Source organism: Lepisma saccharinum, chromosome 1 (assembly GCF_977018435.1).
Source record: "Lepisma saccharinum chromosome 1, izLepSacc3.1, whole genome shotgun sequence".
NCBI classification, from domain to species: Eukaryota; Metazoa; Arthropoda; class Insecta; order Zygentoma; family Lepismatidae; genus Lepisma; species Lepisma saccharinum.
Window position 1 is genome coordinate 169,398,904 of NC_139229.1, and position 18,268 is coordinate 169,417,171.

Consider the following 18,268-nt stretch of genomic DNA (forward strand, 5'->3'; position numbering starts at 1 on the left):
AGTAAGTTTATAGACATTCCAACACATTTATCACTTCTGGTGATTCACAAAGCACTTCTTCAACATTATTTAATGATGTGGATGTAGACTCAGCATCACTTGAGAGTTCACAAGGGGATGTGAAATCAGTACCGGGAAGAACGTTTGCAATAAGGTCGGCACACTGCGACGAAGCAAGGAATTTTCATAATTCTCGCGAGAGTCACTGCGCGACTTTTTGCAAAAAAAATTGCAAAATTGAACTTTGCGGCCGCTTAGATTGTAGCCATTTTAATTTTTTTTCTACAGCATTTTCCATATTTCAAAAGCTCAAGGGGGAGGGGTTAAACCTTGTAACCCACCTCCCTTGCGTACGCCACTGACTGTACCCTACATCTCAGCATGATATAAGTCTGGGCCTATCCTCTGGTTCACCTGCATAAGTGTTTATACTAAAACTGCAACATGCTTAACACACTGTGGAGTGTGAACATTCAAGTAGAAATAAATTGCTAAAATTGAAAGCTTCTAAGTTGCCTGGTTGGACAAGCTGGTTAAGTGTTCTGTAGATATGATTACCGATCTGTACACTGCAGACTTCAGATTCTACTCCTGACTCGGGCATGAGTGTTTCTATTATCAATCCCATCTAATTCTCATGAGTAAACGTAGGCAGGCAGATGACGATAAATATGAATAAGCATACGAGAAGTGAATCACGGCAGAATAACAGGGAAAGGGGAGATGATTTTCCAAAGATAGAATGCAGGACAAAAACGAGAACTGTGTAGAATGTGAGGTGAGGTGTATGAAGGTCTACAGCCGTAAATGCCCATAGTGGAACTTATTTTACAGTGTATAGAAGGCATCCAGGCGACCAACTTTTCGAAGTTGTTTTTCAATCTTCAATACAACGCTACGAGTCCTGTGAAAATGGCAGTCGAGTTTTAATTTTTTAAAAGTCCACTTTATACACATGTAAACTAATCGGGACTGGACCTACAGTTTAAAGTGGGTTCCGTACCAATGTGCAATGTGTCTTCAGCGAGCACACATGGTGTCGCTGGTATTGATAGCATGCAAAAAGTGATAGTATGGTCTGGAAAGAGAATTATGCTGGCAAAGCTAGCGTTACAGTAGTTATCCAACACCCCTTCAAGTAACGCTCTTTAATTATTTTAGAACAGAGAAAATTGCGTAATTTTTGGCTGTCAGTCTTCATCCTCCAGACGGTGACAATACTTTTATTTATTTTTCTTTACACCGTCGGTTAGTAGCGCACGAAATGTTTTAGTACATTGCCCAACACAAAAATAAGTGCCACTGGCAACCATTGCTAGCGCTGTTTTTTTCGAGTGCTCATTAAAAAGATGCCTTGATAAGAAGAATGTTACAAAGAAAAGTTGTTCATCTTGATGTCCTCTACGCGCTGTGAAAGTACAGTCAGCGGCAATAAAAATGGGAGACCTAGATCCTGAAATACTCGCTTCCCTGCAAGGCGTTATGTGTGTTGCCTAACTCTACGGCGGTGGTGCAATTGAAAATGTTCTATTAAAATCCACTTATCGCCTTAGGGATAGCGAATATTTCAGGACCCAGGTGCTCCATTTTTATTGCCGGTGACTGTACGTCAGTGTCGTACAACAGGGAAAAAACATGAATTGAAAGTGAAAGCTGATACACAGAAAAACATATAATGAAAATCGTAAGATAAAGTACTGAAAATCGTCGGATGATATTGCCGAATATTTACATTGGCGTAATGGCTCGTGAATGACGTAATGCAGGTAACGTGTATTGAAAAGAAAAAAAACACCCATTCCTCCATTGTGATTCCGCCCTTCCCCTTCTCTTCCGCAATACAGCTCGCAGCAGACATTGATAAAGTTCGGCGCTCTGTCAGATCGTCTGCGCCTCCTATGCAATGCTGATTTGTTGCTCTGATTAGGCAAACAGGAGCACCGAGCCCGTCCGCTGCGGCTGTAGATCTTCATCTGTCAACGTCCACTTCCACTTGATTGGACCGTAGATTCAAACCTGGCGACAACGATAACGCTGCGTTTAATTCCGACCGCAACTTGACTTTCAAATAAACCAATGGGGGAAAACGTGGATCCCTGAGACCAGATACAGCTCTCTCTTTCTCTCTCTCTCTCTCTCCTCCGAAAGAAATCGCCTCGCTTCAAAAACAAATAATCCTTGTTGTTTCTAGTTCAAGACTGCTCGTAACATCTTTCTCCCCTTGCATTCGTAGGCAAACTGTTAACTACTTGTAACTGTACATAATCTGAACTTATAAACTTCGCTTGTATTTGTAATTTTGTTACTCAGCGTCGCATTTCTCCCACTTTTGGCTAATCGCGACGCTGAGGATGAGCTATGATAAAGATGAATGGGTACTCACAAAGAACACACACACACATGCCCATGCTGAGACGCGAACCCGGGAACTTCGGTGTCGAAATCGAAAGTCGACTATTTCACCCTCTCGATCACCGAGTGGCTTTATAAACTTCGAAGAAAATTGAAAGTAATTCCACATTTCTTGACATTTTTTTTATATATACATCACGATTGGTTTAAATGTAGAAACAATAGTTTGTATGTATAAGTGCGGAAGCACTTGCCCTGCACCCCCCCCCCCCCCCGGGACACGGGCCTCCCCGTTGGCGTAGTGGTAACGTCGTCCGGACTCCGGATCCCACTTTGAACTATAGGTCCAGTCCGGTTAGCCAATATGTGCATAAAGTGGACTCAAAACAAGAAACTCAAACTCTCACGGAATACGGGTTGTGCTTTTTATTGGTTCATTGCGCTTTTTAACGCTGGAAAGTATAATAATATGTTATTCCCTTTCCAAATTGTTCAAAATAAAGCATTGCCACAATTTCGAAGTATATAGTCCTTGCCCTCTGTGGAAAAATGTTTCCCTCACTGAAAAAAAAAGTTTTGCCTTCGCACCCCTATCTTCCTAAAAAGTCCAAGTAAGCCTATGACAGAAACCAAATATCTTATGAACGCTACATCGAGATGGCGCTAGTTGTTCTTAATCCTTTGCGCATGCTTAATGAACGAACATTTGAACATCGGAGAGTAAAAACCGACTAGCGAATTGGTAATACATTTAAAGACAATTAATAACCTGTAAACTGGCAGAAACTATAGTAATCTGTACAAACAATGCATAGTTGGGCCTCGAAGGTTTTATTAGAAGTTCTAAACTGAAAATATATTACAATGTGTTACATAAGACGTAGGGAATCGTTCCAGAAATTCTAAATTCCTCTACAATTCGTTTATGTTCGTCGCGACGATCGACGCAAGCGCTAACTGGAAGAGTTCAGTGGTAAAATAGGAGTGACGGCTGCAGGTACAAATCGAAAATTTTCTTTGTTTCACTTCGAGAGGGTTTATTGTCACAAATCACAAACACAAAAAAATAGAGCGATAATAAGAACTGAATACACAAGTGAATTACTGATCTGAATGTTACGGTGTGCATGTACTGGTCGAACAGTACATACACGCTATCAGCATACCGTCACAAATTCCAAAACCAACTATGGTTGGCAGCTCTGTTCTCACGCCTCATGTAGCGATTCAACCGATTGCATTTTTTTTTTAGGTCGCTACAGCCTTGGCGGAAACTCAAAGTCTAGTAAATTGTTGCTACAATATTTTCAACTATGTATTCAGGTGTTTAACATCTGCATGTTGCAACATTGGTGTTTCACATTTCATTGACAAGTTCACTTGTGCGCCAACGCTTCGCGTGCAACAAAGTAAAATTACACTTTGTGCCCCAGTGGCGGATCGGGGCTGTACAGCCAACGGCAGAGATAATTAATAGTAGGCAAATTGTACATGGCTATTTTCGTTCCTTTCTATTCTACGTAGATACTGTGTAGTTTTAAATGATGGAATTCTGTTGATGCGAGGCAGACGTTCTCGGCTTATTGACATTTTTATTTGATTTCATAATCATCACAGTTTGGAAAACAGGCTTGAGGAAAATGGTGATGGACTATTTGCTTTCCATTTCTTTTGCTCTTGGGTGTACTACATTACTTGCAAAACAACGAATCCGTTTTCGACAAACAAAGCGTTCATTGAGAGTTTGTAACAACGCGTATATGGAAGTAAACAGTCGCTTTCCCATGACAGGAAATGAAGGCACCCGGTTAATGAAAAATGAAGACATTTGTTCACAACGTTTGAGCGTTAAGTTCACAAATATCTCGACAGGCGTGCTTATCGATGGCAAAAATCAAGAAAACCTCTGCACAATTCGCATGAAACTGCCTGATCAAATCCCTATAATTTTCCCACTGCTCGCAAGAACAACTCTACTCGGCCAGCAATTAAGCCCTGAATTTTGTACAACATGAGTTATTATGCTGTGATGTGCCGTCAGTAGCGTTCACAGGATAAGAGCAATTAGCCCTCATTAACGCAGATCACGACTCCCAAAGTGTAGAGATTCTCGATCAAAATAAATGTTCACAGAAACAACACGCAGGAGTGGAACGTGAAGGATAGATTTCCCCACAGCCGCTGCTTACTTGTGCTCGGAAAGGTATTATTAAAACAGGACCAGGAAGCAGTGCAACGCGACAAATGTTCTTATTTGCACACAAGTCAAGCAACTCAAGAAAAGACCGATCTGGCGTTTGAAGTGCTTTGTAAACAATGACAAACTGACAAACAGCCTGCAATGGAACATAATTCTGAGTCGGACTGTGTTTAATGCATGTGTAGATGCTTTGCTTAGCAGACCTATTTGGATTCAAAAATCAACAAACCTCTTGAGGAAAATTTGGTGTGCATATCGGCTGCCACATTCAAGGCTGAAAAGCCTGTAATTTAGCATGTCGCAATAAAGAAATGCAAAAATTAAAACTGATAATTACCCAGTAAACGATTTTTTTCTAACAGCATTGATTTATAAAATGACACAGGAACGATACACGAGATGCCTCGCTGACCGAGCGGCTTGTAGTCGACTTACGGTCTTGCCACCGAACGATCCGCGTTCGAGTCCTGGCCTGGGTTATTCTTTGTGAGTGTTCCTTTAGTAATTTCATCCAATCATCATGCATCTTCGTCGTCGCGATTAACCCCAAGTGGCTCAAGAGCATCATAATATTATTTATTATTAATAATTCACAGAGACATTGAAACATTTGACAGATTCAAGCAACGTGTATGACCAAGATAAAGTGGTCATGCCACAGAGACGTATTTAAAGCAACGCCAAGAAATAAATATCCACAACTGCAACAAACATAATAATGCATATCCACATTCATATAAACTAGGGGATAAGAATTTATCTTGAATTTTTATGCGGAAAGTTGAGGGGTTAAAAGGATTTTAGTGACCATAAGTGTAAACACAGATCCAAATTGTTAGCGTTCTCACCTTTGATGCGTACTAACCGCCGATGGGAATTGACCCAACATCGTAAGGACGATTGAGGAGCTGCTTGCAAAGAAGTCAGATAACAATAGCTAGAAGTGCCAGCAACGATGCAGAAACTCTGCAGGTCTTGGCTCTCAATGGGTAAATTTGGTACCAAAATGACCATAAATTGGCCATTTGTGGGGGGAAAAGTGTGTTGGTGAATATTTGTGGTTTTATTGATAAATCACTGACACACGCGCGAGTATATAAACCATGTTGTTTTCTAAACTTCATGTACATTTCACAAGCTAAATGAAGCATCAAAATATTAATCGCAAGAATCTGCAGGCTGGATGCTCTGGTCTATGGCGTCCGGCTTGAGTCCCCCAAAAGATCCAAAGGACAATATAGGATATTTTTTCCAAGTTTGAGAAGCATTAAATGATAATTGATGCAGGTTTTAAAAAATATATATTCAGAAAAGAAAACCTAACACACCACTCGTTATCATAGTGTTCTTTAAAATTATTTCCAAAGTTAGAGTCTTCTAGCAAACCCGAAAGCAAGGTTCGAGAGCTACAACAATCAAACGGAAGTTAAAAGTCATTGAGGAAGCCTTTATTGCAGATTTTAATTTTTTCTGCGATCATTATCGAAAAGAAACACACGGAATCCCCATTACGGGCTGTTCTTCCGTCGTAACAGCACCGCGAATATTAAAAAGAAACAGATAAAAAAAAATTAGGCGACAAACTGGTTATATCAATTGGTGGCTGAGCTTAGTAATAAAAAAAGAGCATCGTAAACGTCAGCCCAAACGACCGTGTGTATGTGGATATCCGCGCATGGCACGCGTGTAATTAAAATCACACGCATGTCTAGCTGGAGAAAAATTGTCGACTGCATTGTAGTCTTATTCTTCATTTCAACCATCCAGTGGTTACAGACACTAGCCATTATTGCTTTTACAGTAGCAATCAGATGTCTAAACTCCACCACGTGCTTGTATAATGTGCAAAACGTCATTATCTTATCTGTACCAGGTGTCGAGACAAGATTTCAAACCTGTCCAGTTCTAATAATTACAGAAAAACAACTTTTTTCTTCTGTTGAACGTAGATTTTTTTAACATCGTAAAAATCTAATGGAGTTGTTCTAAAACTAGAGCCCTCTTGTAGAGGACTTCTGAAGCAGAATCTTTTCCCGTTACTGTTCCGTTGACATAAAATTATGATATAAGTTGATTCCCTCAGGTTACGTAAACTGCTAATATAATAACTAGCTACGCAATGACATGCTCTGTAGTTTGCACGAAAAAATATTTTTACCCATATGTACATGTAGGCCTAGAATTTCTGTGGCAATTTGACTTGATTCGAGAACTTTTGACACTGAAAATACCACTGAGGGGCATGAGTGCATACACATTACAAATCATATGTTGCCAGCGCACAAAATATGTATATGTAAATTGGGCATAGTATTTTTCTTTTTACATTACTATAACAATGATATAGCTTGGCCTAATGTTAACTAATGTAAAAGCATACAAAATAATTTATCTTTGTTATTATTCTGTAGTGCAGTAATATGAAAATACAATATTAAATATATAATGCATACACTCTAAGTTCATTTTATAAAATTATATAATTCCTGAAATTCTACAATGGAATGTCAAGTAAACGTACGTGTATATTTCAATAGTAGTTTCTTCACTGGCTCTCTCAATATTTTTGTAACTATTTGGTATGGTAACGAATGCCTGTGTAATCACTTTAGAAGCTGCAGCTTCAGAATATACTGTCTACATATACTATTTGAGAAATAAGTTTAATTTACAAAAAAAAAAAACTTAATTGTAAACACAACGCCTCAACGGATTTAATTTTAGTCAAGTAGTGTCGAAACCGATTCTACGTTGCTTTTGGCTAGACTTATTTACGCAATCCACATTATAATATTTTCATAAATATTTTACCTAATTCCAAAGATTGATTCGGATTGAACATTACAATTTTGTATTGTTCTTATTCTTACATATCTTTCCTGTTACTTTTGTCATATTGTAACGATGAGAATAAAGGATAGCTTTGGAAGTGTGGTCGCCAGTGAGACGGTACCGTATATACACTAGCAACTACAAAGGATATATTTCACTCACCATCAACTTATAATCAGGTTTTGATCTAATAGAAGTTTGGGAAAATCATGAACACATTACTACTCGTCACATTCTACAGCACAGCCATGCGATTTAAAAATATTTTAGTTGGTTATTTTACTTGCACAAGTTGTAACGTTATTATTCGCTTACTTTCTATTTCCTTTCGTGAAATCGTTCTTTAATTTCTTCGTGCGAGTTTATATAATCGTGAAAATAAGTGAACGGATATCAGGCTGTATAAATTACACACCATTAAAAAATTAGCCTTGGGTAAAGAGCTTCAAAGTAGTTATTGCTGTGCTCTCAGTGTATTACTAACTTCTCCTTCTCATGAAACAAAAATGCTTTGTAACATAGATTTAATTTGCATAAAGATTCACACCTTCAAAATATTCTCTGAATATCGGCAAACCTGGTAATGATGATTGAGAAAACTTATTTTATTCTGTGCAAAAGCACAGCATATTTTCAGCTTCTTATAAACAGGGCTATGATGCAAGATATTGTTACACACAAAAGATGTTACCGAACAACACTCACAAACTTTCAGTAGGATACCAAAAGTTTGTTTTTAACTCAATTTTATGCTCACGTAGCCCTATTGGGACTTGACCAATAGTTTTAAAATTGGATCTGAACCATTGTGCAATGTGCCTCCACCGAACAATTGAAACCAGGACCCTTTGATTACAAGGCGACAGAGAAGAAGGATCAGAGGACATAAGGCGAACAACTTTTCTTAGCAACGTTTTACTTGTTAAGGTTGACTCTGTAGGCCATAGCGAAACTAAGTTTTCTATCCTGTAAGTATTCAACCATACGGCAAAGGTACACCGTTGTTACTTTTTCTGTTGGAAAGCATAGTATGCTTTTGGCAAATTGTATAAGCATTCGAGAAAAGGACACAACTCTAGAATTTAAAGACTTCTTTGAAAACTTTAAAAGAAAATATTAAAAATAAAAATAAACTTTATGTTGTTTCAAAAGCATATTATCGCTATTGTTATTCTACAGGGGGCAACCGTCAATCTGCATCGTGTAGTCGCAGGATAGAAAACTTAGTTCTTCGATGTCCCATCCACATATATAATAAAGATAGCTAATTTTACTAAAATGCTTTGCAAATCGCTCACCTCTCTTTCTGCGCCCTTTCGTCTGGTGAGCTCGTCGAAACACAGGTGGTCGTTGAGTTGTACTATCACAGAAATCCAATGTGGAAAGAAAATGAAAAGAGAACGACGATACAGCGGGTCCAATATTCTGTGCTTACGTCACGAGGGCGGTACACACTCACATACAGACGGTATGAACAGCCTACGACACTGTTGGAAGTGACTCTACGGTGAAATACAAGGAACGGACCTGCAAAAGGCAAGAAAAAACATAATGATTGTGATACAAGAAGAAACTTCGATACTTCGTCTGCAATAATACGTACTTATTCGTCAACATAGCAATTTAAACCTGAAATAACAAGAATCCAAATAGCATTTTCTTTTTTTTTCGTATAGATGAATTTTCATGTACAGATGTTGACAGACCAAATAACTAGATTAAGAGGAAACTAACTGGACGAACTGTGTCCAAAATTCGTAAATGACTACAGAGGAAAATACGTATCAGTGCATGCCAAAGTAATTGGATAAGTTTTTCTTAAACTAAAGGTTCTAGCATTTAGAAACAACCAATTGAATGAAACAAATTTTTAAAAAATTGGAAAGTGAGAGAACTGAATCTACACACACTGTCAATGTGACATCTGAAAACGGGAAACATGATAACACTGCACTAACAAGTATTTGTTTACAGTTCCTTTATTTCTTCTACTTTCATTTGGAAGTCTTGTGCTTTACGGCCATTTCTACTATCTGTTCTTATCATTAAAGGTGATTCTCTCATTCCAAAAGTAAAAATGAAACACCATGATTGGTTGCATATTTGTACTGTAATGGCATAAAAGAATTTACTCTACATCTGTGTAATCTAAGTGCAAAAAGGGTAAAAAAGTTAGCACAGAGAGTTTCATATACTAAAAACATGTACGTACTATATAAACAACGTATTTTACTACAGTACTCGCGCAAATTCATTAGTAAGTGTATCTTGCAGAAATAAATCTGTACAAAAAATTAAAATTTTAAATATTGTACTTCAAGTAGGCTAACCTACAACAAAAACCGCAGCCTACATTTTTTGCGTTTAAAAATATTTACATTGGAGCCCTTGTCTATACCCCAGATTTACAAAACTAAATATAAACGTATACAAGAGTTATGCTTTGTTACAAGCATATGTAAATTATCATGTTTTATATCTCTATAAGCGTGCTGTGGAACATTCAAGGATCATACAGATTGGGTGTTCCAAATAGATTTACTGACATTTACATTTTGTGCATCATTATGTTCACGTCTATAGATATATTGCTCATTTCGAATTTTGTACCAATGTAACAGTAGCTATTTGATTTTTTATGGAGTATATATATATCTTCATTCGTTACACCATTTCGAACAAGCTCTCTCTATGCTTATATCAAAACAGGAAGTCCAACGTTGCGCACAAAATGGGGGAAAATATAATGCATATCCATCAGTCGTCACTGTTGCCAGGTAGAGTTTGTAGACTACTAAATGATTTGCTGCATTCCCCAAATTGGCAGGGACGTGCATGTGTGCAAAGCCTTGCCGCGACCTACAATTACAGGACACAGAAAATAAATGTGAGAAACGCCATCACTTCTGGATATAGAGGGCACCACTGAACGTCGAGCACGCCTCCTGCTCAAGCAAGAAAAGAAGTAATGGAAAATCAAACAAGAAAATACACGCTGCAAAGCAGTTCTCTCTCTTTGCCCGTACATTAAATGACTGAGGGGTAATTGAGGAACCCGGTGGAGGGGGGGAAAAAAGAAGAAAATCGAAAACACGGAACATTTGACAGATAATAAAGTGCTAAACATAGGTTACTGCAATTGCACGAACGGCTGCTCAAGTACAGCATTGGCCGAGGGAACCTTATAATCAGTCCGATTGTAATTACAGGAATCGAGCCACGAAGCACTCGACGGGTCTTATAAATATTCATGCCCCCAGTGACGAAAAACATACAGGACGCTATGAGGTGAGCACTGTTCGGTTAGTCATCGGAAAATTGTCCACTTTCTTTCAGAGATTTCTGAACGCGCTTTTTCAAAGTCTGCGTCTTAATCGCTTCGTTCATCATCTGAAGGAAGAACGTTAAAACAAAAATCCAACTACAGTACGAACCTATTTCTTGCAGAGTGACTGTGTAGGCTATTTCGGCTATTCCATTTTTCAGTTCACATGAACATATTCGTTCTTAACTTACAGGTATCTGTACACTTATGCAGGAAAACAGCACGATAATATTTAATCAGAATTGTGACACAGTTTACTCGAGTACCGTGTCTACGAATTTAATTTGAAGAAAGGGATATGTGGAAATGATTGAGAACAGGTTCCAATAAACGTTTTTTTAAAACCTGAAACTAATTATAATGAATACTTCTAAGAAACTGAACTACGTGAAGTCGGTAAGACATGCGTGTGTTAAAAACTAATATAATAATAGTTTATTATTGTTACTTAGTGCTGAGCATAGCAATGGTCAGATACAGCAACACGTCCAATATTTCTACAATTAGTTCATTACAAATCTTATTTAAATTATTTATTAGAGTCCACCATCATTGTTACCATTTATTGTTGGCAGGGAATTTTGTAAAAAATAATCACTATCATGAGATAACAAACGCGACGACGGCTCTGATAAAATTATTAATTAAATGAGTATGTTGCAAACAGAGGAAACGGTCGAAAGTCAAATTTAGGGCACATACCGTATGTTTCTTTCATCATAAAATATATTATTTTCTTCCTCGGATCTTTCCTCTGCTGGTTCATGGGAGGTTATCAAACTATAATTGGAAATGTTCCCTTGTATTCATAATGCATTTATTCTTTCGTTAACTGTTCTAAAATTAGCCGTCAGTTGTTTTGACTCCTTTCTTATTATGAAACTTGTTCCAATGGAAACCAGTGTAAAGAAATGACTTCTTTATGAGAAGAGGTTCCCAGTCCAGTACACAAGTATGTGAGAATAAAAATAGACGGTTAAGTTCAAGTCATAGCCCAGTATGTGAGTATTGCACGAGCTTTTTTAACATGCAGAAATAGGGAAAGAAATCAAAATGGCAAGACTGAAATGGCTGGGACCCAATTATCGAATGCCAGAGAACTCAGTATGTAAGAAGTTGATACAAGAACTCATGACTGAAGGAAGGCTTGAAGACCGCCTACGAGATTTTACTCGAAAACTCTTTACACGTGTTCAATTATAAACATTTTATTTTCAAAGGATGGAAAATGTCGTGTTACCGGACAGAATTAGTAATATATAGTCCATATCTTGCGTGATGTGAAGTAGCATGAAGAAGTTAAATATACCCTTTCCTTTGCAATATCAGCGTAATGCCCTAGTAAACATGCAACGGCCATTGGCTGGGTTACATACGTTTTAAACAGCATATTTATGAAAGCTTAATAAGAAATGTCAGTCATATCATGTTAGTACAATACAATTGTCTATTATTTAGCTACGAATAACAACCTTATTGCTATTCACGTGAAACTACCTGAATATTTATTAGAAACATTCTAATATGCGGGTACTAAAATACAAAGAGATTTAAACATGTCCACTCTGAAGCAGATCTAATTAATACATTATTTCTTACGATATACTTGAAAAATTCATTTGTCTGATTGTTCATGTTGATTTAGACGAGAGATATAGTGGTCACAAGTAAGAAAGCTCTGCACATGTGACGAAGGGAAATAAATTCTGGAATTCACACTTATTAAATGGCTTTTAAATATATTTTATGTACATTTCGCTGTACCACTATTTTCTCAAAGATTCCCTGCTAAGTTAAGCCGCAGAACAGACTGACAAATGCCAGGTGTCTGCTACGATTATTGGCCTGTTTATACTAAATCCATCATCCGTATTGTAAAGAAGTTGTCCACTTTATTTCCTAGGTGTTGATCTTGCCTATATAATAGTTATATAGTATGCATCTATACAATTATTACATTTCGAGATATTCAGTTCCTCATTCAAATTTTACAATACATTTTTGAACTGCACTGAAAAGTATATCATTATTCATCGGAAAATCAAGAACCTCCGTCGTCATGAAACCGAGATTTTGACTATTCCTGAAGAGTCAAACTACAGTACTATATATTCCACATTGCGTCACATTGTCAGAATATAACAACCACTAGAAATTGACGAGGCTCTAAAATTTTATAGGATGTCGCTTACTTCCAGAATGCTAAAGTGCAAGATCACTAGCACCACCAACAGAAAGTATGAATACGTTGGCAAAAAACAATAACTCTTCCAAATATGTTGTAATGATTGCGTATATTGGCTTTCTATATTGCTACTACACCTAAGAACCTTTGAACTTCACGAGTATCTAGCATGTTGTTCTCTTACTGATATGTTTCAAAATCCAGTGCCTCTCCATTGCGACGATATATGTTCAATCAGTAATGGTTCACTACCTCTGATTAAACAAACTTGGATAACAGGAACTAAACAGCCATCGATATTAGATTTGTGTGCGAAAGTTTGACCTGACAAAATGAAAGAAGCTTTGCCAAATCTCCCATCTGTCGTTTGCCTAAGGTTTAACTTATTTTAGTTCTCTTAGGGTAGAGCGGGGCTATTCCGCCCACGGGGCATTTCCTCCCGAAATAAGAGGACAGTGTTACTGCGCAAACGCTATGCGCAGCCCCGCTTTCAGTCGGAAGCTTGGTGCATGTGCGACAACATCCATTGTTTGGTTCCGGCTATCCGATTCCTGTTTCAAGAAAACCAGGAGAATATATTGGTTAGGTACGTGTTGCTACCCTTCATAAAAACATGCTTCTTATAACTTAGAAGCTAGCATCTGCAAATATTGATATATTCCCGTGAAAATCATTCTCTTGGTAAAATGTACGTTAGTGTATATCCATGCACAAGAGATGGCGCGTTTCTTTATCCACAGTCCTCACACGGCGCGCGATTACAAATTACTGTATTTGGGGATATTCCGCCCGCGAAAAGAGGGGCTATTTCCGCCCATATGAAAAGTCAAAATTTTTTGATATTAATAATTATATTACTTCATATAACTAAACATAGTGTTTCGTTCTTGCATTTCAGATGGTACGGACGTACAAAAGTAAAGGTCCGGGCAAAAAATGGACGGAGGAAGGTATGAATCGAGCCATTTCCAGTGTACTAAATGATAATGTAAGTATGAGAGGAGCAGCAGGTCTTTTCAGAGTGCCTTATTCAACACTGGAGGATCGTGTTTATTTACATAAACGTCAGGAAGCATTAGGAGAAAAAGTAGTGTCTACATCAGTTGGCCACCCCACAGTTTTCAGTTTGGAGGAAGAGAAGGATTTTGTTTCCATGTTAAAGAACTTGGCTGCAAGAGGTTTTGGGTGCACACCGGACCATATGCGAAGGGAAGCATATGTATATGCCACTATGAAGGATATAAACCATCCTTGGAGTAGTGAATCAAAATCTGCTGGCAAGGATTGGTTTACAGGTTTTATGAAGAGAAATAGTGACATCTCGTCTATTAGGCCTACTAAACAGCGTCGAGGGAACAGTGAGTCAAGTGACGAGGTACTGCCAATCCAACTCGAAGACGTTGACGAGGAAGATGCACCATGCGGATTCTGTGGAGTGATGTATTATTCTACGAAATCAACATCAAAGGGTGGCTGGATAAAGTGTGAAAAATGTGGAACATGGTTTCACGAGGTGTGTGTTGGTGCTGTTGGCAGGAACAACTTCATTTGTGGTAAATGTTTGTAATACAAATCATGAAACATTTTGAGCGAAATAGCCCCGCTCATTTTGCATCACCTTATGTTTTGTTTAAAGAAAGCCGTACATTGTAAGATATTTTTAAAATCAGTATTTGTATGCTTGAAGGGAATAATAAGGTGTGTTTTGCTCTTTGATCTTTACAATAACTCAATTTTTTTCCTTATAATGCCTTAAATTTGAAATGGGCGGAGTGGCCCCGCTCTACCCTCGCATAAATACACTGCAGTTTCTCGTGACGTCAGTGCCAGAGAATGCAAATTTCAATTTTTGCTGACGTTTGTCACTTCGGTGCGTGGACGAATGCTTGTAACCTCAACTTACCTCCTAACGTGAAGTCTTGATCGGCGGTCGGGATCTATCTTCAATTTTGCTCCATGTCTTCTTCGTCGACCGGCACGGTGCTGTGGTTGTACAGCCCTTGCGCCATGAGCTGCAGGGCGAGCCCTCCCTTCTGGCCGGTCGCCTTCTTGATCTTGGCTCGCTTGTTCTGGAACCAGATCTTGATCTGGTTCTCGTGGAGGTTGAGATCTCGAGCGAGGTCCTGCCTTCGCTTCTCGGTCAGGTACCTGTTCTCCTCGAACTCCTTCTTCAGTCTGGCCAGCTGCTCCTGAGTGAACGCCGTCCGCGGCCTCTTCTCGTCTGGTTTCTTCTCCTTCTTCTTCATTCGCCTCGACCGTGGACCTAGAAATGACAGGAAAGAGAATCGATTAAATATGCTTATTTGTATGTATTTTTTTTAGGAAATTTCAGATACAACACATCGTGGTCGTTTTGCACCGAAATCGTAAAAAAATGAGACCCTTTTTTACTCTGATGGATGACTGAAGGGTATACTACGAGGCAATGGCGAACGTAAGGGGAGCTTACGGGGTTACAGCCCCTCCCGAAATTTCAATAAAATCAAAATTTTCTAATGAAAGTAGTAAAGAACTCGGGGTGGGGGGGTGGGTTAGTATCATCACTTGATTGGAAGTCATTATATTGGGTGGGAAGTCTGTAGGATGGAGAGAGAGAGAGAGAGGGAGAGAAGGGGGTTGATTTGAATTTCCAGTGCATGCTTTTCTCATTGATTTACAAAATAAAGTTGAACAGTGCAGTATCTTGTAGGAATTACAAAGAAATAAAATTAATAAATCCATGTTCTGTGATCCATTTGTCAAACTTCGTATAGTATATTTTAAAATATAATTCATAATTACCGTATATTTCACAATTATATTATTTACACATAATTTTTAATAATGATTTCTAATTGAATGTTATGAAAATGTTGTATATACATACTTATTTACCAAAAATATATTAATTATTCGCGAGCTAAGCTAGTAAAAATTTTTGAAAAGAATTAATAATTTATTTTCGCTTTTATCAAGTGTCATTAGAATAATAAACGGGAAATCGGTACTGAGATTTTAACGTACTTTTTAATATGGACTTAAATTTTGAAAAGAAGACTGAAAAGAAGATAATCATAAAATGAACAACACTAAATCGGTTCGAATTTATTTTATACGTATTATCTGATGCTGTAATCACAAGGACTTTGTACACGAAATAAAACAGACCATAATGTGAAATAAAGAATTAAGAGATACTTGAGGGAAAGTTGGAACTGAAATAAAGAAAGTACTCTATTCATCACTAAGCTCCAACTCTGCCCAGGCAAAGTAATTTGGTGTCGTTAGGACATGACGTCATACACAATGGTGTAGTTGTCGCCAAACCATTGAGCCTTTTTAAGATTTCCATAAATCTTTCGGAAGTAGTTTAAGCAAGTCGGCCGATCGGTGTCAAAGCCATCGCACATATCTGGGCATTTGAGACACCGCATACTTCTCTGCCACCCACGAAGTCCCCGAAAGCTGACCGAGCTTCTCCTTTCGGCCGTAACTTACGAATGGCTGCAGGGCGCCATTCTAGTGCACTGACGTCACTGCTTCTTGCGAAGCGATAACATAACCTGCGAGAATGCACCCTGATATGTGTTTTCTCCGAACGCACATGCCATTAAAAGTCGAAACTACACATACCTAACGTATACAATGACGATATGGAATATAGATCTTGAAATAGAACGTGAAGATGTTTTAAAACCTAACAATGGCTATGTTCGCTATAACTATAGTACAGTAGCTACATGCACGCCGTGCAGTGTTGCTGATACGTTCATTAATTCAATTACGATCGACCTAGTGGCCGAGGACGTTGAGGTTCTGGTTTAGAGTGTTTCAAGTCATGGACGTTCCATCGTCTATTTTACATCGTTCACCCCCATCGCCGTGATTAACCTGTTCATGGTCCTGTTCGGCGAGGAATTCCAGAAAATATACGAGTCATAAATTCTTTGTACATCTTAAAGGTTTAATATTGAATGAGGAAACAAACTACACGGGTTTGGTGGCATTGTTGTCGCGATGATGATAAACAAATACGTATGTTAAGTCTTCTAAAGTCCGCGCATTTATTATGTCCCCATCGGCAACCCTTTTATAAAACTTAACACTGACAACAATAGCAAACAATAGCCAAGCCGCTCCCGATAAGCGCGTGCACTCAGACGTTGTTGCCACATTTTCTTTACTTACATTTCTTGTAGTTGCAAGGCGCCTCTCGTTATTTTTGCTCCATAACCACGTGCGGGGTTGATTCTTTTAAATTATAATAGTTGTGTTGTGTTATGGTGCTGTTTTGTTGCTTTGTTATAGTGTTGTGTTTTAGTTTTTTCCTTAGACTTTGCATAATGCAAGTTATCACTCACGGCTGCTAGTGAAAATCCTAAGTATGAAGACAAAACTGCTGGATATTATTTCCTTCATGGAGAGCAGAGGTGCCCACCACCCCTCAAAGCCAATGGCGCATTCCCCCCCAAAATCATGTCATGAGTTCCCCCAGATTATATCATGTGCCCCCCCCCAAAAAACATCATTCGCGCCCTCAAACCATATCGTAATCCCCACAAAGTATTTAATTACGACAGTGTGTCTACCGAAAGTAACTTTTTTCTTAGCTTTACAGAACACTATACTTGATCTGCCATTATTCCCTATACAGGGGTGCCCATCACTCAAGACCACCCCTAAAATCGTTCATAAACCCCCGAAAATAGTTTGGATGAATGTGTAATAGTTGATGTCTATTTGAATGAAATACCATGTTACATTGTCCATATTTTTTGATTGTTCGATTTTCGAAAAAACTTAAAGCTGGCACATTGATTGGTTAAATGTAGTAAATTAAAATATGTAAATATGCATATAAATAGTATTTTTGAGTGTGTTTATAAAACTCAATTTGAGTATTTAACACAAATTGTTACACAACTTAATATAAAGATAGAATAATTCAACCTTGGCAAACCAAATACGTAATATGCTCCAGCCGTATGGCAGATTCAATTTGTTTCAAGAGACATTACAGAACCCTAGCTAGAAATTCTTAACCTCGGGGCGATAATATAACAGGGTTCCTCTTTCAAAGAACTCACCCTCACCCCCCGTTTTCCTCGGGTAAATATAATTATTTTAGTAACAAACCATAATCCATAACAATAATTACTTGGATTTTATCTTCAGTGCAAATTTAAAATTTTCCTGTGACAAGTTAGAAATACGGATTCGATATATTTTTGTCCCAAATGATGCACCTGCTTTACATTAAGCAGTATACCAACACTAAGCATTATATTTTAAGAAGTGATGTTATTAATGAATATCGAGAATATCGCTCGTGTGTTGTAATGCAGCTATAGTATGAAACTTCACATTCACCTCAGTAAAGCGCCAAACACACATT

The 18,268-nt window shown here is 38.1% G+C and overlaps 1 protein-coding gene across 1 annotated transcript in view; it reads right to left on the reverse strand.

The window, feature by feature from the left end:
* The window catches only part of LOC146003881 (homeobox protein engrailed-2a-like), a 63,759-nt gene that overhangs the window by 3,065 nt on the left and 42,426 nt on the right, over positions 1–18,268 (reverse strand). The window contains exons 2-3 of the mRNA XM_083142343.1: positions 14,798–15,157; positions 8,683–8,911 (exon numbers count right to left, since the gene is read on the reverse strand). Coding sequence (XP_082998469.1) covers positions 14,838–15,157 — 320 coding nt within the window. The 3' untranslated portion in view covers positions 8,683–8,911; positions 14,798–14,837. The remainder of the gene's footprint in view (positions 1–8,682; positions 8,912–14,797; positions 15,158–18,268) is intronic.